The 23,127-nt window shown below is 27.0% G+C and overlaps 2 protein-coding genes across 7 annotated transcripts in view; both read left to right on the top strand.

Moving 5' to 3' along the window:
* Positions 1–97: 97 nt before the first annotated feature.
* On the top strand, positions 98–8,270 carry LOC107444556 (suppressor of SWI4 1 homolog). 2 transcript variants are annotated; one of them, XM_071179726.2, is made up of 8 exons: positions 98–616; positions 2,506–2,679; positions 2,773–3,096; positions 3,908–3,981; positions 5,109–5,330; positions 6,635–6,778; positions 7,681–7,847; positions 7,932–8,270. In XM_071179726.2, the coding sequence occupies exons 1-8, from the start codon at positions 596–598 to the stop codon at positions 8,231–8,233; spliced, it is 1,428 nt and encodes a 475-aa protein (XP_071035827.2). In that variant the 5' UTR covers positions 98–595; the 3' UTR covers positions 8,234–8,270. The 2 variants fall into 2 exon arrangements, with proteins under 2 accessions (XP_071035827.2, XP_087021438.1); XM_087165312.1 differs by having other exon boundaries at positions 99–882.
* A 4,379-nt stretch (positions 8,271–12,649) lies between these two features.
* LOC107444551 (maternal embryonic leucine zipper kinase) overlaps positions 12,650–23,127 on the top strand; it is a 28,529-nt gene continuing 18,051 nt past the window's right edge. Inside the window, exons 1-7 of one of the 5 annotated variants that reach the window (XM_087165296.1) lie at positions 12,650–12,740; positions 13,461–13,550; positions 17,165–17,250; positions 17,334–17,450; positions 19,205–19,348; positions 20,066–20,134; positions 21,659–21,751. In XM_087165296.1, coding sequence (XP_087021422.1) covers positions 12,707–12,740; positions 13,461–13,550; positions 17,165–17,250; positions 17,334–17,450; positions 19,205–19,348; positions 20,066–20,134; positions 21,659–21,751 — 633 coding nt within the window. In that variant the 5' untranslated portion in view covers positions 12,650–12,706. Of the gene's footprint in view, positions 13,017–13,460; positions 13,551–17,164; positions 17,251–17,333; positions 17,451–19,204; positions 19,349–20,065; positions 20,135–21,658; positions 21,752–23,127 lie in introns of all 5 variants that reach the window. The other 4 variants (XM_043038758.3, XM_087165304.1, XM_043038757.3 and 1 more) reach the window with 4 other exon arrangements.

Below are 23,127 nucleotides of genomic sequence, written 5' to 3'. Positions count from 1 at the left end.
CAACGCCAATTGCTTTGGCGAAAAAGTTTGGTCACACAATCAATATAGGGTTATAAGAAGATTGATGGATAAAAGCTAGCGTCAAGCTCACTCCGCCCAGTTACCAATTCCTAAATTGACCAAATATCCTAGTTATGGGACCCTTGCCACCCAGGCTCTTGCCATTAATTGTTTATTTACAATCAATGCCCGTGCTCCATTGATAGTTAAATTGATGGCAGGATACATGCCAAAAATTTACACGTGTTTACTCTGTTTGTAGCTATCACATTATCAATTTTTATGAGCACTCAAGTTTCAAGTAAAATGCTCTACTCACAGCAGTACACACTACTATATTTTGCACTAATTACTTTTCAAAGTTAAATAGCCAATATACTTGTTGCAAAAACTTTCTATTTATAAATTTAATTTTCTCAAATGCAAACTTTTTCATTTGTATGAAACACAATATAAACCAAATTACCTCAATTTGTAAGTTTACAACTGCACAAAAACAAACTAGCAGCAGCGTAAAATTGATTACATTAAAGTTTGTTATTGTTTTCCTAATTCTTCACGTGTAGTAGTTTTATTAATAATATTCATTAAAAATATGGGAAAGAGGAAGCATAAGGTAATTATTATTTTTCCTTTCAAATTTAGAAGGTAATTGTAAATTTCTTGGAAAATACGAGCTCCACTTGAAAATAGAAAGAATCTGAATTGCCTATTTCATGAATATCATTAAATTAAACTCACGAAACCTGCAAAATTTACATTTGGGAAGATATCGGTATCTGTACTTATGCTTAAAAAATCTTCTAGTTTCGGCTACTTCCAGGCAATGGTCCTCAATAAACGGAAAATAATAAAGTAGCACAGAAGGGGACTAAATCAAAGGTAATAACTTATTACCACCATAGGGCTAACCCCTTCCTACTTTTTTTATTTATTAAAATCTCTTTAATTCAATCTCTTTAATTAAAATCTTGCAAGTTAAAATCTCTTTATCATCTTTGCGATTATATGTTAGCCCAAACAGTCACGGAAATATCCTTTTAAATATTTTAACTGATATAATAAATGTTAATTATTAGACAATTGTAAAACCATTTCAATTAGTTATAAAAATCGTATAAGGTTAACGTGTTCATGCTTTAAATTTGAAGACATACAAATTATAGGCCATGTGACAGGCTGTAAATGGTTTTAAATTAATAAAAATGGTTTGATATTTTCTTATGAGAAATAGCCACAGTTTGTTGTGAACTTGTAAGGAAAAAATCCAAAATATTTGGGCATAGCTGTCCAGGACTCAAATGACAAAATAATGGAGACAGTTAAAATTCTTTCATTTAAAAATAGGACTCATAGGATAAGACGTTTTATTTAAACTGAATTATATTTATATAAAGGGTAATCGGAATCTAAGAAAGTATCAACTGTTGCTTCAAGTGCTTGTGAATGTTAGTGCATTTGAATGTTTATTGAACTTTTAAAGGTTGGTGCACTAGTAAAAATAGTTTACCTGGTTTGTGCAAAGATGGAATGAAAATAAAATGTGTTTCATTATTTATATTATTTTCATTATTTATTAGTCTATTTAAGTCATGTATGCTACATTTTCAAAATGTTAATGTTTGGATTTTAATAAAATAGTTCAACTGATAGTAAATTTGTTTATTGATTTGAAATTTGATTGAATTGCCTTTGGTTAAAACATTTAAAACTTGGCTTTAGTCTGGGTCCTAACTGCCAAATCAACTAGATTTTGCTGATTTTTCCTAATTTAATTAAAAAATTTTCCTGTTTATTGTATTTTTGAGAGCATTTTTCAAAATTTAGAAAGTTTCTAAATAAAATTCCACTGTGTATTGGTTTTTTGAGTAGTTAATTAAGTATTATTGCTAGATAATGAGCAAAGCCACATTTATAACAATCAGTTTGATGCTTTCCTTTTTTAAATATTCTTTAAAAAATTTCAAAATATTTTTCATTTTGAAATCCCTTTTAATTATATGTTATAATTAATTATATGAATTCATTATCTATCATTATTTATAATTAAGAATTTAATAAACATAATAAAAAACATTTTACAGTCATCAAGTTTATATCAATTATAAATGTAAAGTATTGAAGTAAATTTATTTAATGGTTTTTATTTTATTAGTGTTATGATCTTGGTATGTTCCTATTTTATTTTTGATAAAAGAAAAAAGTTAGCATGAAATTTATATTGTTTTACATAATCTAATGTATTTTTTTCCTTCTTTATTTTGGCCGCTATACTTAAGCCAAACATTTTTTAGATTTCTTTTATTTTTAATTTAAACATTTATTTTACACCATTAAAGTTACTATAAATATATGTCTCATTTTTACAAATTGATGTTTTATTCCTATATGAAAAGTGACTATCAATAGTTTGAATAGAACCTTATTGTTTTTTCTCATATTTTTTCTATTTGTTTTATTAGTAGAAAATATTTTTATTTTCAATATTGTCCCTTTTTTTTATAGAGAGGTAAAGCTGCTAAGAACGCAAGAAAAGGAATAGCCAATGATGAGCCTGAAGAACTCGTTAAAGCACCTCATTCATTTGTTATAAACAGAGGAAGGCTTGGAAAGAATGGTCATGAACTATTGCTAAATTTTCGAAAAATAATGGAACCATATACCGCTTCTCATTTAAAGGTAAGCAAAGGAACTAAAAAGAATTTTCAGCATTTTTTGAATAACTACCCTGTTTGATGCAGAATTTTCATGCTGTGATTTTTCTTATTGCAGGTACAAAAAGCAAATGTGTTGAAAGATTTCGTTCATATAGCGGGTCCTTTAAATGTTACACATTTAGTAGTTTTCACTAAGACTGAAAATGCTATCTATTTGAGAACAGCAAAACTTCCACATGGTCCTACATTGACCTACCAAGTAAAAGAGTACTCTTTAATTAAAGATATTATATCTTCCCAAAAGAAATCTGTAATATATGAAAAATTGTTTGATCATCATCCTCTTCTTGTTTTAAATAACTTCTCTGGTGATGGTATGCATTTTAAGCTAATGGCTACAACATTTCAACACATGTTCCCATCTATAAATGTTAATAAGGTAAGACACATCATTTGAAGTATTTGTTTTAACAAGAAACTAATTTCTGTATTTTCAAACTCAGTCAAGAGGTGTGGTGGGGCCGTAATGCACCGTAACTGTGATTCATTACTTTTTTGTGTTGTTCTGGAACTATAATTCGAGTATTGCATGCTTTTATTTCATTTATAAATCTTCATTCTGTTCCAAAAAGGTTAAGTCGGCTAAAGAACTGATTGGGGCCATTTCCCCTATCCCCAAATACCCCGAAAACATAGTGTTTTGAAACTACTTCTAAGATGTTAATATTTGTACTAAAATTATGTTAGATTTCAAAGTTCAAAAATTTTTAACACATGTTTTTGAAGTTATTTTCTAGGAATTAAAAAAAAAAGTGATACAAAATTTTACGTGTGATATTGGAATGAACTGTTCAGTTTAGAGGTTCTAATGGATGTTAAAATAACATGGTGTTTGTGGAACAAATGGGATTTCATGTATTTTGAGATCATAACTAAAGAGTGTGAACTGTGTGTGTGTTATAGTTTACTTTTTCTTTTTTTTCTAAACTTATTTATGCGAAATGTCCCCAAATTCATTTTAAGTCTAATGTCAGGTTGTATCATTAGTTATAGATGTATACTTTTATAAACTGTCTGTTTTAATGAAAATTGTTTAATATTTAACTATTTTATTTTAATGAACATGGATTAGTACTAGATAAATTTCTCTTATATTTATTGTTTATTTGTGTAGCCTCTCTGAAGCTTTTTTGTGTTTTCATTTTAACCGTGTTGAAGGCATAATACAATAAGTTTTTATTTTCTTACAGACAAACTTAAATACGATTCGAAGATGTTTACTCATAAACTATAACGAAGACCAAACTTTGGATTTGAGACAATAGTAAGCATTTCAAGAAACTGCTAATGATTTTTTTTAATATGTTAATGCAATAAAATTTTTGTTTAGGTAATCAAGTTTTAATTCATTAACTTTAATTTAAAAAAAACTTAATCTAATTATTTTAAAATTTTTATTACTTACTTTTATCTGTTCATGAGTAAATTTATGTTATGATAATTTATTATATTTAAATACATAGAGAAATAATTTTGCTATAAAACTATAAAGCTTAATATTAAAACTTACTTTACTATCTGTTTATTGCTTGCTTTGCTGTTGTTTTTATGTAATTATCTAAAAAAAAAAAGTAGTGTAACAAAATTTTAGAGTTTTGATGTATAAATAATTACAAGCTGTTTTTTAGCATTGTATGTAGTTTATCTAGTTTGTTTCAGAAAATTTATATGGATATCTTTACTTGATTATTTTGTTATTTGAAAAAATTGATCCCTAATAATAACTTATATCCTTGAAATACATGAAAAATGTTTTACTTATATATTATTCTACTGTAAAATGTCTATCGAAATAACTTTAATATTTTATTTTTCTGATTAATTTTCTGATTTTCTGATTATTTTTCTGATTTCTTCTGTAGCAGAGCATAATATTCTGAATTAATTTTTTTCACACATTACATTAAGTTTCCCAAATATTTTGTAATTATGAATTTATATTAGATTATCTCTCTTGAAAGAAGAATAAGTTATCTTTAAATATAAACAGGCTCTAAAACTTTAATGTGCCTTAGTAGCCTTTCTTCCTCTTTTTTTTTTTTGTTCATTCTTTTAATTTCTTTTTTTGTCAGAAATAGTTTTTAGCACCATCTGCTGTTGTTATATTACTTAAATTGTTTTATGAGTTTGGCACATCATAGCCCCACCCAACGTGCTATAGATATGCAACATAATCCAAAATTTTTCATCCCTTTTTTCTGTGTATCTTTTAAATTCATTATTATTTTCTTTCAGTTTTGTAGGAAAAATTTGAGAACTACAGTAAATATTTTTAAATTGATGAAATTTCATTTGAGTATTATATTTTAAATTTAATAATATTTCTATTTTATCATTAAAAATACTTGAACTTAAATTTAGACTAACTTAATTCACTCTCTTTCTAAATAGTGCCATAAAAGTTGTTCCTACAGGAATGAGTAAGGCTGTTAAAAAACTTATCCAATCAAAAGTTCCAAATTTAAGCCAGTATAAAGATATTTCAGACTTCATTGAAAAATCTGGTAATCTCTCTGAAAGTGAAGTTGAATTTGATGGTGCAGCAAATACGGTTACTTTACCTCAGCCAATATCATCAAGAGGGAACATAGCTTCTGAGAAAAGTGCTATACGGTAAGCATTCAACTTGTGTCAGTCAGTATATTGTTAACATATTTTTAAATATATCTTTGTTTATTTATTTAAAAATAACAGTATTTACTTTTTTATGACAAACAACTGTTGTTTGTAGATCTCAACCAAATTTAGTGAAAGAAAAGGGGGGGAAATTATGTTACTTAGAAGTTCTTTAGCTATCTTAATGTTAATGTTAGTCTTGAGTGGTAAAATTCAGATATTTAATATAATTTAAATTTGTATATTTGCTTCTAAATTCAAATTTTGTATCATAATTCTCAGTGCTACTTTAATTTTTTTAATTCATATTCAACTAAAAATGATTGTCTTAAAGTGAAATTTCATAAAATCTTGAATTGGTTAAAAACAACTGGTTTATTTGTGACAGCAATAGAGATTGAACCGTTGATCTAATTAATTAGTGCAATGGTGAAATCAGACATAAAAGTGTGCTTTCTGTGAATAAACATGCCTTTTTTCCCAGGGGCCCAACAGTGATTCGGTTCTCTCAAGATGAATAAAATTATGTTTTAAATTTAAAGTATCGAACTTGCAGTTAAAAAGTCAACTCAAATGATTCTTTGCTTCTTAAATTTTTCATTCATTTTTTAAACACATCTGTCTCTCAAATAAAAATAACTATTAAAGAATAATTATGTTTGGGGCAATTTTATTACCTCTTTTCTTTCTTTATCATTAGAGAGGAGGATTATCTTTTTTTATGGAATTAATCATGCAAGAAAACATCAAAATTGGAACATTTTAAGTAGTTTCAGTATTATAAGCATATGCCCTCACCTGTACTGAGATGCAGAATGAAAAAAAAGTTATATAAACAACAGAAATATTAGTTAATGAATAAGAGTTAAAATATAAAGTTTTTATTTATCAAATTTAACATTGTAACTCTTGATTCTGTAATATGTTTGTGTTTCTTTTAGTTAAGTTCCCTTAGTGCTAATAATGGCACTTGTTTATAGCATTATAAAGTTATTCAATAAGAATAACACTTATCATAGTTGGGCAGAAGTGTTATTCTTCGTGATGATTATATTCGTTTCTTGCATTATTTATTATCTTTGATTTAGTTTTTGAATCCTACGCATATTTAGAATTGTGTTGTATTAGTTTTAATTAAATATTTATTTTTTTGAAAATGTTTTTATTTTATTTTAAGGATTATATTGTTTTCTTGAAATATGTTTTGTCTTTGATTTAGTTTTTGAGTCCCACACATATTTAGAACTGTGTTGTAATTATTTTATTTAAATATTTTTTTAAAGAAATGTTTTTATTTTAAGGCTTTATGAAATTGGTCCAAGAATGACATTGCAACTAATGAAAATTGAAGAAGGTCTTATGAGTGGGGAAGTTCTTTTCCATCAGTTTGTGTCTAAAACCCCAGAAGAAATTAAAGCCTTGAAAGAAAGATGTAAAGAAAAAAAGTGAGTTACATAGTTTTTTATTCTATAGTACTCTTGCAATAAATAAAGACTTTTTGAGAATCATTAAATTTTCTATTATTATTATTTTTTTAAATCAGAATTATTGTTTAGCTTTTTAATTTATTTCTAGTGCATAGCTTTAATCGCCAGAAAAATTTATTACTACCATTTGTTGTTTATATACCATTAAATTTGAATATGTGCCATTAGAATTGAGGAGGCAGCTTTAAATAAGTTTTATAAAAATATTTTGTACTTACTATTAGCTTGCAGATTACTTGTGACTTTTTTCTTGTATGAGTTGTTTTGTTTATTTTATATCTGCTGCATTTTCTCCATGCTAATTGGGAGTAATAAATCATATGCAATAGCTAATTGGTAGTAATAAATAATGCATAGCTAATTGGGAGTAATAAATCATATGTTATATAAAATATCAGTTTAGTTCATTAATATCAGAAAGAAAAATTGATGTAATTAATCTGGCAGAAATGTGTAATTCATAAAAACGTAATATTAAAGTTATGTGGTGAAGGATAGAGTGGAAATAAAAATAAAACAAAAATATGGATTGTTGCTTTAAACGAGCCTTTCAGAAATTTTCTGAATCTCCAATTAATTAATATTTTTTTAAGGTTTTATGTACCTTCTGAAAAAGGCATTAAATCTATTAATTAACTCAATTTAAGTGACAAAACGTCTCGTCCATATGGTGTCTTATGTTAGGAAGTACTGTATTTTCCTAACTATATGACTATGCTGTGATACTTTAATGCTGACTAATGTTTTGAAAATTAGATTGACCAAAATGACATTATTATTCTATATGTTATAAGAGATTAAAATTATGTATTGAATATTTATTAGATACTTTGTTGCTTATGTTTTCTTGTGCATTATAGACTTTTAAAAGAGAAACGTCGTGCAGAGCAACAAAGAAATGTTGAGAAAAAGAAATTGCTTGACAATAAAGAAGAGAAGAGTATTGATGCTCAAGTTGTTAGTGATGAGGAGAGAGAGGAAGATTTGAAATGGTATCGAGAAGCTGTTGGACAAGAACCCGATGATAGTAATGTCAAATTTTATCTAAATTTTTTTTATACAGACTTTAAGATTATTTTATGCATGATTTAATAAGTTCATTTAATTTCAGGCATCCTACCTCTGTCAAAAAAACGAAAATCTTCTTCCGATTCCTCAAGAGGCAAACTGCCTAAGAAAGTAAAATTTTCAAGTGAGATCGATAAAAAACAGCAGAATGGATCATCAAAGTCTGACAAAGATTATCAGGCATTTTTGAAGAAAAAGAAGAAGAGGAAAGAAGCAAAATTAAAAAACAAAGGGAAAAAGGGACGTAAAGCTAAATTAGCAACAAAGAAGACTCAGGACAAACCTGATCAGGAGAAAAATTCGTTAAAACCCAAATCTTTTGTAAAGAAACGTAAAAAAGTGTAAATGTTGTACATATTTCTAGTAAATTTTTTTATATGTAGCTTTCTTTATTTTAATTTCCAGAAAGTTTTACACATCATATTTTTTTGAAAATTTCACCAGAATTCTTTATATTTGGTGTTTAATTACAGAGAAATTATCTATATTTATGTGAGGAATGGTTTTTAAGTAAATACTGTTTGAAAGTAAAAACAAAATGAAATAAAATTTTCAAGAACCAAATTTATTTTCAAGATTATATCTATGTGTCTGTTTTTCAACGTAGTTCCAAGTTTGTTTGAACACTTATTATCGACTGGATTTAGAATACCCTCTTCATAGAAACTTGCCGTCTGATCTGATAACCAAGAGTTTAAAGCTGTTTTCATGTGTTCATTGTTGTTGAAGTGGTTGCCGCCGAGATGATTGACATAGACACTCGTGGCATAGAAAGTCGTTTAAAAGTGCTTATGTTAAAATGTCTGAAGAAATGAGTGAAGAATTTTCACTTCAAGTGGAGTAGCCATATCGTCTGTAATCACAGATGGGCTACCAGAGCAGGATCCCATTGCGAACATTGCTGCGGCCAGCTTTGAAGTTTCTAACACACTTACACATTTAGATCTAAAATTTAGTGTTGGCAAAGTCTTCACAACTTTGGCAATGAATGTCTGCAGCAGGCAGGTTCCCTGCTGATAAGAAACATATCATTGACAGTACCTCTCACAAGTTAGACGATTCGTTAATTTTAAGCATTTCAAAGCAAGGAATGCAAGGACACTATGCGTGCACTCATCGCACACAATGTATGTAACAAAATGGCCTTTACTTAAAAAACTCATATATATATTGCATTAAATAAGCATTTGCTAGTCTAGGCACAGTTTGCTATTATATATAGAACTTTTAGAATTCAGACATTTTAATAAAGACAGTTTTATCTGTAGTACAAGATATAATTTAAATATGAAAAAGATTTGTGACTATGTTGATTAATTTAAGTATTTCAGTAGTTGAATCTTTTTAATCAAAACATTCAGTAAAAAATTTTAAAATTATGTGACAATTTATCATAAAAAATTTTTTTTCATTACTTAAAGAATAAATTAAGGGCTTAAAGATAGAAGGGTACAGAAGAAGGTTAAGGTTCATTTTATTGAGTTTATAGTTATTAGAATGAAAAATAAAGAAATATGAATGTGCTCGATTTTTTAAAGCTGATGTGGAAATATGCCAAAATGATTCAGATGAAAAACCACTTTTATAGTATAACTTTAAATCCAAACTTTTAAATATTTTCGAAATTTCACTAAGCTGTTATGTTTAACTACTTACTGTTGTTCAAAAATGTTTTTTAAAAAAAATTCATCTCTTACAAATGAGAAACATTTAGGCTTCAAATAATAGATGATGTCTGAAGAGAAATGGCTATATTTTAGTGAAATTTAATAAAAAATTCTTTAACACTGACAACTGATTCATATCTTTTTGAATATTGTAAGGTTAGTGATAGACATTACCAAACTTCTTTAAAAAAACATTTTTTGTTCTGCTCATCAAGTTGTGACCTCCATTCAATAATCAGGTAAAGTATATTGTTTTTAAATGTGTATTAATTAAAATATCCCTACTTTCTATTTCATGGATACAGTGGTCCCCATTTAATTGCATATCGGATAATCTGCTTATACGAATAAAATTTAATGGAACCAAATCATTTTATATTAAACTAATGATAAACTTCCCTGTTTAAAAGGATATTTGTTGTTTTTTGTACCCCGCCTAATTGCATAAAAAAGGTGATAAATAATTTTTTTTTTTTTTGAGAAATGTTTTCATCAGCTAAAATGGAACTTCCGTTTTTCATTTAAGATACGGATGTGGTCACTTCAATAGGGACTTCCTGTTCATTAGTTGGTTTAAGCAAGTTTAATTTTGAATGTATTTAAAAGGAATATGCATGTCATGAAAGTCTTAGTAGAAATTGAAAGAGAAAAACTGATTGATAAATTGGCGAATTAAATGGGTATAAAAATATTCTTCAATAATTGATTTTTTCTGAAGGGATCAAATAATATTTTAGTACCAATATTAAACTTTTTACTAATATTGATTTATTTTTATGTAACTTTAAATGGCATTTATATTTTATGATACTAGCACAGACAGTTTTAATTATAATTGATTATTGATCATAAAACTGAGTTTATTTAATCCAAACGCTATACTATTCGTTAAATACCATTTAAAAAGTGAATTTTTGCAGAAATTTAGAATTTAAGATTGAATATTGTACTCCCCTTTTAATCGAATAACCCGCTTAATTGCTTAGATTTGGCTGGAACCGATGGTATTCTTTTAAGTGAGGTTGACTGTAATAGGAATAATCAAGATAATTTGACATTGTATTCAATTTTATTGAACTTTACTGTTTAAATGTTTTATATTCTAAATGTGCAAACTATTTTGTTAAAACTATAATAACAGCACAAAATGTAACTTTAAATGTATTGAAATAAAAGCAGATCTGATCTAAGTTGTACACAGCCATACTTAATTTATTTCAATCATTATGACAAAAAGTAATCACTTATGCTTGAAAGTCGACTAGGACAGGCTTAGATTGTAAAAATAAAAGTCATAATAAGCTTAATTTCTAGCTTATATAAACTTTCGGTAAGCTTAAAAAGTTAAACTTAAAAGTTTTAATTTTGTTATTTTTTTCAAATTCTTAATTTAAGAACCTAATTATTGTACTTTTTAAATTATGGGGAACACAAACAAGAAACGGCTCTTTGTCCCAAAGATTATTGCCTCTTATTTTTTCATAAAAATTTGGGTGATTGTATTTCATGAGCTATATACATAAGCAGCACAATATAGAGACATAATTAAAAAAAAGGAAATCAAAAAAAATATTAAGTTCTATTTACTGCCCTTAAGTTGCAAATACATAGAACCCATAAAATACAAGGAAAACAAGAAAAAAAATTAAATAGAAAAAAATACTATTAATAAATATATTTTTTTTAAAAATTACAAAAATAACATATTTGCCTTGTTTAATTTTTAAAATTCTTTTTAAGTATTTTTAATTTTTTTTTTATTAGTTAATAATTTTTCTTCTTCGCTTAAATTTTTTTATTATATATATATAGGGAGTAAATACGTTAATTTCTAACTTGATTTCAAATATATTTAAAACTTTTAAGTAAATGGATCTGAAAACTGCATTTAATTTAGTTTATAAATGAAGCAAATAATATTTTTGACAATTAAATACAATAAATAATTAGAAAAGGGAAAATATCTTATCAATTAAATACGATAAATAATAATTATCTTGACAATTAAATTCGATAAATAATTAGAAAAGGGAAAATATCTTACAACTGACAAGAGGGAAGTGACAAGACATAGAAACAGTCTTCTCTTCAGATAGCGTAGTCTGGGGGGGGGGGTTAGACCATATTTCAAAGATCTTCAACCAACAGCGTTTTTTCGCTGGCGAAAACATCTCAACCAGTGTGTGAATAGATGGTGTTTACAATATAAATGTAAAAGCTCTTGCCCTGCTCTACTTGCAGTTGAAAAGTATACAGCTGCTTATTCTGTGAGGCAATATTTTCAAACTGATATTTTCGTTTCGAATTAAAAAAAATAAATTATATAATTTCTGAGCTCAAATCTGCTGCATTTCATAAAATATAATTGATATTAAGTAATTCTGGTCAGTTTGAAGTGAAAATTTATTTTAGTTATTTAGAGATGTATTGTTAAAAAAGTGCCACGGTTGCTGGATTTAGACAGTACTCTCTTTTTTGGCAGCTCTGATTTTTCTCTTTTTTACTTGCTTATCACTGTTTGTGCAAGCCGTGCACTATTATGCGTTCGTGTCAGTATAGTGTTCGAGCAGCGGGATTAAGTTTATTTTACAAATTATCATTTACGTTTAAATTTCGAAGTTGGTGTATTGTTGACGAGTTAAGAAGTATTTTATAACGATTTTTTTCCAAATGATAATTCTTACGTCTTGAAATTGCTGTTGTAGTTGTTGCTGTTCATTTTAGTCGCACTAGAGCTGCGCAATGGGCTATTGGCGACGTTCTGGGAAACATCCCTGAGGATGATCTGAAGACATGCCATCACAATTTTGATCCTCTGCAGAGGGGAACGTCTTGAAATGGCAGGTCTTAAAATGACGATTCTTCTTTTATACACAAATAAAAAATCAAGTAAGAAATACACGTGGACCAGAAATACTACTCGAGAGTTTCAAACCGCAATGATCACGTTATGAGCCAAATGGCTTAAAAGCCATGGAGTCTTAAAAGCACATCAAAAACAGTAACCCGGAAGTATAGGCAGTCAAGAGCTTGCAGCGCTCTCTAGTGTAGAAAACATCATCCATAGCCATTCAAGTGCGAAACTCATACAGTGAGAATGTTACACTGATCTGCGCGCAAGATATAACTGCACTAACAGAAAATTTTTCCCATGCAACTCAACTTCTTACCGCGGTTGTTTCAAAGTTAGTTTTCTTGTTTATTTTTTATTTTCAAGATCAATAGCAGCTGCAGCTCTTAAATTGGTAACTAAACGTATTTTATTTGATAATAGTTTTAAGTAAAATATATAGATTTAAAAAACTTAAGGCTCATAAGCTTTCTTTTTACTTGTCAGTATTTTTACTAGAAATATTTGTTTTTAAAATTTTTCCGGGTAATATCCCTTTAACGGTTTTCTTGCTTAATGTTTGTGTCTTACAAAACAATAATCAAAAATCCATTCACGAAAACGCTAGTTGGTAATAATCTACAGATTTTTATCATTATTAACTGAGAATGATGTAAAATTATATTTTTACGAAACGCAAGTTATGAACTCTGCTTTTCTTAAAATAAACCTGATTTATAAGTTTTATTAATAGTTAATACTTTCAATAACTTATGAGGTTTACTTCTGTTGAGGAAAAAATAAGTTAAAATTACTATAAGATCGTTGTAGTTATTTTAACTTTTTAAATAAAGTTCTCTTTTAACTAGATAAGCTGCACTTTCAGTACTAAACATATTTCATTTTAAATGGTATTAAAGAATTGACGTTTATATACCTTCTTATAATGGTATAAATATTAATTCATTATTTCCTCGTAAATATTTGAGATTGTCTTAGTTTTTAAAGACATGTGATTTTAGATTTAAATGTTTGGAATGATTTTCTAAATTGAACTCTTTATTTTTTCCTTAAGTTTTAGGGTCCAAAATAAAAATGCCTTCTAAACCTTGTTCAACCTCTGCTTTGGATGGGCAGTATGTACTTCATCAAACAATAGGCACTGGTAAGTTTCGTATTTATACAAATAATTAGGGATTTATTGAACAAAAATTTGGGGGAAGGGGAGTTAAAGGAAAAATTAGCTAACTCAAAGTAGCTTTAAACTCAGTTTGTAGAACTGAGAAGTAAGGAATATAATTATTTTATAATGTAATAGATAAATACTACTTATTTATATTGGAGATCACAATTTATTTTAATTCTTTCTACACCTACTTAAACATCTTGCAAATAGGATTGTCAGCTGTCATACATAGTTTTTGAACAAATTTCAGCTTTTTTTTCTATGGAATACTATTAGCAAGCAAAGTTACTTTAAAACAACAGCTTTATGTAGACTCAGATATTAAGTAGTCAAAAAATTTTTGACTACTAAAAATTTCAATGTAAAGTAATGTTTGTTTTTTTAAGAACTGATGCACTGTGTATTATATTAACACTTTTTCAATAAAGAAATTGAAAAAAAAAATGTGAAAATGAAAGTTACAAATGTGACAAAGTTACAAAGAAAGAGATTTTTTTTTTTTTATGAATAAGCAGTTGAAAACAGCCAAATCTTTTAAATTTGGGCAAAATTAAATGCTTTTGAAGGTGAAAAAATATTCAAGAGATATGTTTTAGAGACAATGGTTTGAGTTGATTTCTTCAAAAATTGAAAGTTTTTTGTTTTATTAAGAAAAACTTTGAAAATTTGCTGCACAATTTGTAAACTTCCTGTCCATGATTGTAGGGCTATATTCTGCAAGCGAGTTTGTAAAAATAAAAATCAGATAAAGGAAAAAAAAATTATTTACATTTTTATATTTTTGTTTCAATTTGCATTTTTCTCACAAAATATATTAATGATATCTTTATAACTTAAAGGCAATATTATACAAAAATATAATGTTTCCAGCCCCCCCCCCCAAAGTGGTTAAAAAATTTTTATTTCTAAGTAACCACTGCGTGAAATCATAATAATTTTCAACACCCTAAAAATTGTCATTAAATTTTATTATTTATGTACACTACCTACATATTTAATGAGTTTTAAAAATACTTGTATTTGAATAAATTTAAAATGAAATGGGTATAATTGTAGTGTGTTTTATTAAAGGCAAATTATTTGACATGCAATTAATTAAAATTTATACTTCATAATGCAGCTTTACAGGTTTAGTTTTATTTATTTTAATTTGAACATCAAATAATAAGTTATGATATCCTCGTTTTATTATTTCTCTAGATGAAACCTTCATTATCAATGAAATAAGACTTAAAAGAATGAAAAAAAAAAATTACAACATATCAATAATCAAATCAATTTGACTAAAAAAGTAAATAAATTTTTTTCATCTTAGTTTTATAAAAAAAAAAAAAATTGATTTAAAGTTTTCTAACTCTGTGGGCTCTGTAGATATTAAAACAAATCGGTATGTTTTAGAAAGAAAAAAAATCAGTATGTTTTAGAAAAATCAATTTTAACATTCTAGGCATTTTTAATGTATGTGTGTTGTAGATTTTTTTCTAGTTCATAGCAGGGTTGGCAAGATTTTGCCACAGGTGGAAAAAACCATGGTAAATACCGGTAAAAACCGTCCTGGCAAAAACAGGTTTTTGCCAAGCAAATTGGCAAAAAGTGGCAAAAACCTATATTTTCCAAGATGAGAGGACAAAAACACATTTTTGATACAAAATTATTCCTAAAATTGAAATATATACTATAAATATAAATAATTACAAAAAAATTAACAAAATTATTATTCCATAATTAAATGATAATGTAATAATATATCATTTTAGTAGTTTAAAACATTATTGATTGGAAAATTTGTGATTATTCTTTTTTTTCCAATGAAATGAACTTATTTTAAATTAATATAACTATAATTTAAAACATAAAATATCTATCAATATGTGTAGTTAATTATTGTACAAATAATAATTTTTTATAATAAATAATAATATTATGCAAATAATAATATTTATTTGTGAAAAAACATTTATTTTAGGATTCTAAAATGAAAAGAGATCACAAACTTTCAATCTTTTAAAAATTATTACCATTATATTAATTATTAATATGTTAAAAATAATTTTTTCATGTAATGTATCAAAATTATTATTCCTTATGATTGATTTAAATTTGTTTCAAGTATTTTGTAATAACATTTAATCAGCAATTTAGATAATTTGGTTTTTGCCGGTTTTTACCAGTTTTTGCCGGTTTTTACCAGGTTTTTGCCACTGTCCTGGCAAAAAACCCTTTTTGCCGGCAAAAACTCCAACCCTGGTTCATAGTCTCTAGGTATAAAAACAGATTTGACTTTTTCTGGACAGTGGAATGAATAATCACCTGATCAAAGAAAGTTTGTTTAAATTGTATGAAGCTGTTTAAAAAATGGAGAATCAAAAATATAATTGAATGGGTATCATTCTATAAGTTTCGTCTGTTAAAGTTTATAATTGCTGTTACATTTGATTATCAAATTTTGATAATCAAATGTAATTGTTATCAAATTTTGATAACAATTAAATTTATTTTAGTAAAAAAACCATATTTATGTCATTTTTTAATCCAGATTTTACTGTTCAGATTAACTGTTTGGAGCCATTTAAACATTACATAAGTATCTAAAAGGAGAAGAAGGTTTGTAATTTATTTATTTTTGCTGACAAGGGGGAAATATGGGTATGAGTAATGCTTACGCAAAATATTAAAGTTCCTAAATTTCGAATTGATTTTTTTAAAAATACAAAATAAATGTAGAGAGGAAGTTTTTTTAAAAAAAAAAAATATTGACTTGGAAAAATTTCAAATTCGGAATAAAAGTTAGTAATCAGGAAAAGTGAGAAAAAATTTCTTCTAGTTTCAAAGTTTTATGGAATTATTTGTTTTATTTACGAAATTGCATCTTTTATTTGAATTTAATTCAATCATTCTTAAAAATACATTGCTTATATCCCAGTGTATCAATCAACTTTTAAAACCTCAAAAATTCTTGAAAATCCGGGGGATCGACTTATAATCTGGTAATAAAGTCGTGATTTAGTTGATCATAAAATATTGATGCATTATAGGCATCAATATTGTAATGAATAACTCTGCATAAGTTTACACTATTCAAAAGTTATTTTTAATATGTAATATAAGATTTTGCATTTTCTCTCCTCATATATTCTTTAGATATAAAGATTTTTCTTTATAAACAATACTTTAAATTACTTCCAGTAGAAAAGATTAAGAGTAAGAAATATCAAGCTAATTTATGAACACAGTGATATAACACACAATGACGAACATTACAAACATAATACATAATACAACAAGAAATATATTTACAGATTAGAATTTATAACTACAATGATGCTAGTCATGTCGTCAGAGAGATCCCACTCTGGGATGGTTTCTACTTCATATTCATCTGCTGAGCCACACAGTCTAATTGTAGCCTTATGTTATTAATTACATGAATATTTTTGATAGAAGAAAACTAAGCATATGTTAAAGCCTGTATCCACAATCCTTGCTTTAGATGGAGCATTTTTTTATTATTGATGTTTAAATTATTCTCTTAATGTTTGTTATGTTACTTTATAATTTTGAAAATGTCTTTAATTTTTTAAATTAAACTTTAGGTGGTTTCGCTAAGGTTAAACTTGCTTCCCATGTATTAACTGGTGAGAAAGTTGCAATCAAAATCATGGACAAACAGTCTCTTGGAGTAAGCATTTTTCATATGAAAAAATCATTACATGTCAAATATTATAATAGTCATTGTTAAAAAAATTTTTTTTTTCTTCATAGGATGATCTTCCTAGAGTACAACTGGAAATTGAAGCTTTAAAAATTCTTAATCATCCAAATATTTGTAAATTGTATCAAGTTATTGAGACCGAAAACAAGTTTTTTCTTGTTTTGGAGGTAATATAATTGTACTTAGTTTTATTTTCATACTTTTTTTTTTGTTGGTTCAACTAAATTCATGTTTTAGTATTTGGTAAAGTTTTTATATGAAAACAATTTGACGTTTTCCGTTGCTGAAAAGTGGAAGCAAAGTTTGGGTTACAATTTTTTTAAAGTAATTTTTGATCTTTATCATTGGTAGTATAGATAAAGTTTTGGTTAATTTAAATCTTTATTTTTAGTAATTTGTCTTTTTATTTGTTTCAAATGGCTCCTTAATGTTGTAATATGCATTTCATGTTTTATGTATGTATGCTTCTTATTATATAAATGTGAATATTTCTGGTTTTAGTTCTTATAAGAATTTAATTCCAGTTATTTAGGTTATATTAACTTAACTAAAATCTTGATTTAAGTCACATTAACTTTTTTAAAAATTGGTTATGAATCCTTTCCTTAATTACTTTCTAAATATGTTAATATTATAGTATTATCTGAAGTATTTGATAGTTTCTTCTTTGAAGTTTTCATAATTTTTAATCAATATTACAAAAGCATACATAAACTTTTTCTGAAGAAAGATTTTTTGTTGTCAAAAACATCCTTTCTAGTTTTTTAATTTGACTAATTTTATTAACATATTTTTTTAATCTAAATTGCATTCGAACAGTTTCACACGCAACCTTGTCTCAAGATTGCAAGTTATCGATAATGAGTGTTAACTCCCCTAGTGAAAGCGATGTGTGTGTTGCCGCAGATGACCATCTTGATTCTTCCACAGACGACCATCTAATGATTCTTCCACAGGTTCACCTACAGAAACCTTATTGCAACTTTAACTTCCTCTAAATGACCAAAATTAACTTCTAAGTGACTATCTTGCTATGACCCAAAACGTTGCAGTCTTTCATATTTCTACTTTCCATGCTGTCTATTAAAGAATTATGTATCAGATATATATTGCTCTAGGCCAAATTTGCAAATTGTGTAACATAGATGCTGAATGCCCTTTACTTGAGTCGTTGCCCTACATTCAAAGCTGGATCTCTTTGGGAAATTTACTGAGTCTAGACAGAAACTAGATTCTATTGTACCATTAAGATTAGATTCTATATTACTGTAGACTAACTTTTTTTATTTCTCTCTCTCGTATGCCTGTTACGGCAGAGGGGTGCGATTGTTCTTGTTTTCCAGTGGCGCCACCTATGGCCGAAAATTCTACTTCTGCCACACCCATACGTCACACCCGTTTATAGGGTGGTCCCATTCATACATCGGTTCATTCATCCACAGATTGTAATTTTTGACCTGAATCACAGAACGAACTTTTTTCATTTGCTCATTGTTATTGCTTTTTCTGTCTTTCCTTTGTTTTGTCTACAGTTGTCTTTATAATTTTCCTTCAGAAATTATTTATTAATTATTTTTTTAATATGTTAATTTTAAACTTAGGAAAAATAGTAAATCAATAAATATGTATATGTATTCTCATAAATTGAAGAATGATTCATATTAACCAGAATAATTTACTAGATCATAAATTACGAGAAAGTTAGTTTTATAATGTAATATTTAAATAGTTCTATTGAATGAATATTTAAAAGAAATATTTCAATTACATTTAACATTTTTAAATCTATTCTCTTATGCTAATTACATGAAAAACTCTTATGAAGTTATTTATTAAAAAAAAAAAGATTTTTATCAAGCAAATTAAATTTTTTTCGTACCCTGAAAATTAAGGTTGTGAATAAATATTTGTATTATGCTAGTACTGTCCTGGAGGAGAGCTATTTGATTACATCATTCAGAGAGATCGTGTTACCGAAAAGGAAGCTCGTACTTTTTTCCGACAAATTATCTCTGCTGTTGCCTATATACATGAGAAAGGCTATGCTCATAGAGATTTAAAACCAGTAAGTATAGTTTTTGTAAAATCTTAAGTTTTTAATATTGAATCTGATACATTCAATATTTATTTAATGTGCCTTTTCATTTTATGTCTTTTTAGTCTGTTCTAAAAATTGTATATGCTCTGTGTTGATTATGGATAGAGCTTATTCTTGTCAATATATTACCACGTGAAATTTTGGTTTCATAAAGTCATTTCAAATGCTTAAGTTTAAACAATTTCAAAACACTGGAAGCTACTTGATCACTATAAATATATTGTTTGACAAAAAATATTAATGCTTTTTATGTAGCTAATACTCGCCAGGGTGGGGAGTGACAAGCTGTGTTTTAGCTTTTCAGTGTAAAAATTAAAATTTAATTTGAGCAGATTAAATAACTTACTGACTTTTTTAAATTCATTCTTCTGGGTTGTTTGGTGTCTAATAGATTGCTTTTACACGAGACTAATCTAGCTTAAATGGAAGGAACTTACAATCGTTTTCCAGAATTTTAAACAGTTAAAATTTTCTGAAATTTTAGTCTACTTTTTATCATTTTGTAATTCGAGTTGTGAATAGGAATATGACTTTTGTTGAGGCTCTTACTTTTAACTCTTTAAATTTCACAATATTCTATTTATATTTATTCTCTATGGAATTTAGAAATTTTTAAATAAACTTTAAATCAAAGCAAGATTTAAAATCACATTATTTATAATCAGGATCTATTTATTTTTACAGGAAAATTTGTTGCTTGATGCTGAACAGAATCTGAAGCTGATAGATTTTGGTCTTTGTGCACGTCCAAAAGTAAGAATGTATTCAGGAATATGTTATAAGTTGTTCAAATATATATTTTTTTAGGAAAATATCAGCTTACTTTTTTAAGATTTAATATAGGAGGGCACAACCTTGTTGAGTAACAAAGGTCTGCACACGTACTGCAAATAAAATCATTTTTATTATAAACATTAGTATTCTAAGCACTAAATTTTTTCAACAGTAAAATTTGTAATATATTTACAGAAAATTATTAGAATTTATGAACATTTTATGATATTTTTATTGGGAAACCTCCATTAAATGAACACTCTTGGGACCTAAAAAATTGTCTGCTCTGTGAGCTGTTCGTTTACTGCAGTGTTTCCCAAAGTGTGGTACGCGTACCCCCAGGGGTACGGGAACAGTTTAGCGGGGGTACGTGTTCTTATGCGAAATATCTTGCAACAAACGAAAATTTCAAAAAATTTTATTTGAAAACAAAGCTAGGCAAGAAAATTTAAGATTACGTATTTTTCTATTGGCTATTTTTTGCAGAGTTAACAGTTAATAATTAGTGGTGTTAACAGCCAGTTTTGATTTTTAACTTTGGTGCAATTTTTTATTGTAAAAAATTCATTCATTTTTTTATTGGTGGTACTCAGCGTTATGATAAATTTAGAAAGGGTACGCAAAAGTCATAAGTTTGGGAAACACTGGTTTACTGGAACAGGGCTGATTGTGCTCTGGAAAAAATCAGGATGTTTGGCTAATTGCGATCCGAAAGTTTCCGGAGATCGAAGGTTCAGACGTTTCAAAAAATCATTGATCACAAAAATTTCCGGAAATCAAATTTTCAAAGATTGAACTTAAAAAACACAGTTTATTTTATTTGTTTGTGAGGGAGAGCCAGATACTTTATAAGCTTTATATTCAAGATTAATATTAATTTTTTCTCAGTAAATAGTTATCATAAACTCAAAGAAAGACATATTTGCAAATTTCAATTACTTCTCCAGGTTATCATAGGTATGTGTAAATAGTATAAGTATGTGTAAAATTTTAAATATATTTTATGTAGACTAAGAAAGATTGAGAAAAAAGGAAAAAACCTTGCTAAATTTTTAAAAAAATTTAAACTGTTTTTTTTTCCTTTCTTTTTTTACTCAAGAAATTTTCCAGAATTTCGACATGGGCTTACCATCACCCCTGCTGGAAGAGTACTTATATAGTCACCAAATTGATTAGAAGTAGAAAGGAATTTTAGTAGTGGATAAGGCAAGCAATTAACATTGAATTTTTTTCCCTTAAAATTTAAAGCATAATGATATTTTTTTAAAAATTTAGAAAAATACTATTTACAATACTAATTACAATACTATTACTAAAAATACAACAGTAAAATTTAGAAAATACTACTATATGTCCCCTTTGCAAAGAAGGTGCATAATGGTTTATTTACAGAATATTAATGGGGGATTAAAAATATGTTTATAATGTAGGAGTGTCCATAGCATAAAGTTTTACTGTATATGTAAATTTTTGTAAATTAACTGAAATTTTCCATGATTGCAGAGTGGAATGCAACAGAACTTGGAGACTTGTTGTGGTAGTCCTGCCTATGCTGCTCCGGAACTTATTATTGGAGACTATTATAATGGAAATAAAGTAATGAACATAATTTTTTGCAGTGAAATATTAAACATCATTATGTGTGTGTGTGTATATATATATATATATATATATATATATATACAGTAGGGAACCGATTATCCGGAACGGTCGGGACCAACGCTATTCCGGATAACTGATTTTTCCGGTTTTATGAATCGCTACAAAAAGCCGTTTTTTTTATTGTTAAACACAACTAAAAAAAAAAAAAAATTGGAAATAATCTTAAAAGTAAGAAAAAACGATGAAGTAATACACTAATGATTATTTCCAAAATGTTGGTAAGGTAAACATCTTTAAAAAAAGAGAAAAAAAATCGTAAAATCTTATGAGGAAAAAAAATTGTTTTTTAAAAAAATGGCGAGAAAATGTATCGAATATCGTTCCGGTTTTTTGGTTTTCCGGTTTTCTGGGTTCCGGATAACGGGTTCTGTACTGTATATATATTTAATATTTTAAAAAATTTGTTTTTTGTTGTTGCAATTTTAGTTATAATGTTTACATTCTTTTTAGAAAGCTTTAACAACTGCTTAAATTGTAGCACAATTATTTCAAAAATCTTTCAAATACTTGTCACTTTTTTTGATTTTGAGGGTGTATAATGTTGGAGGATTATTCTAGTAATAAAAAAACGTCGTTTAAATATAAGTTTTAGAAAAATTTGCACATAACTGTTTAGTTAAGTTTCTCATTAATTTTATTCTTTGTTCATATAATTAATTTGAGACCAAAATACAGAATATGTAGATAAAATATTAATATTGTCGGTTATAAGAAAGTGAAAGACCAAAATTGAAAACAATACTCTTTATAGTATTTAGAACAAATTAAAAAAAATTATTTTTTGTTCCCTATTTTGTTTAACAGTTAATTTAGTTGGAATGAACAAAATATATTTTGAAGTATATTTTATGAAACTTAAAATATAAAGTTTAAAAAATTTTTAATTACTAATTTTAGAACTTCTCAGCTATTATTGCTAATGAATGCATACGAAGGATTTTTTTATTGCTTATTAAAGAAATCATCATATGTTCATATAAAAAATATTAATTGTTGAATTGCAGAAATTTTTAAATTTAGTTACTGTGATTTATTTTGTGTTGTTTCTAACATTTGATGCTTAAAACAAAGTTTATTTATATTAAAGCTACAAAATACTTGAATCTGTTTTGGACCGTTGAAAGGCTTTACCCACAGCAATTGTGTGGAATTTCTAGTCAACCACTGAATCACACTTTCCTAATCAAGAAGTTATTGATTAATTCATGGCATCAGTGTAGATAAGTTTGCATAGCTGCCAACTCTACTGGAATTTCCAGTAGAAAACTGGGTTTTGCCCATTTCTCCTGGTCTACTGGTTTAATTAAAAT

Source organism: Parasteatoda tepidariorum, chromosome 1 (assembly GCF_982258835.1).
Source record: "Parasteatoda tepidariorum strain Cologne lab strain chromosome 1, Ptep-v5.0, whole genome shotgun sequence".
Classification (NCBI taxonomy): Eukaryota; Metazoa; Arthropoda; class Arachnida; order Araneae; family Theridiidae; genus Parasteatoda; species Parasteatoda tepidariorum.
The sequence above is the reverse complement of the archived record's forward strand: the minus strand, read 5'-3'. Positions and strand labels throughout refer to the sequence as shown.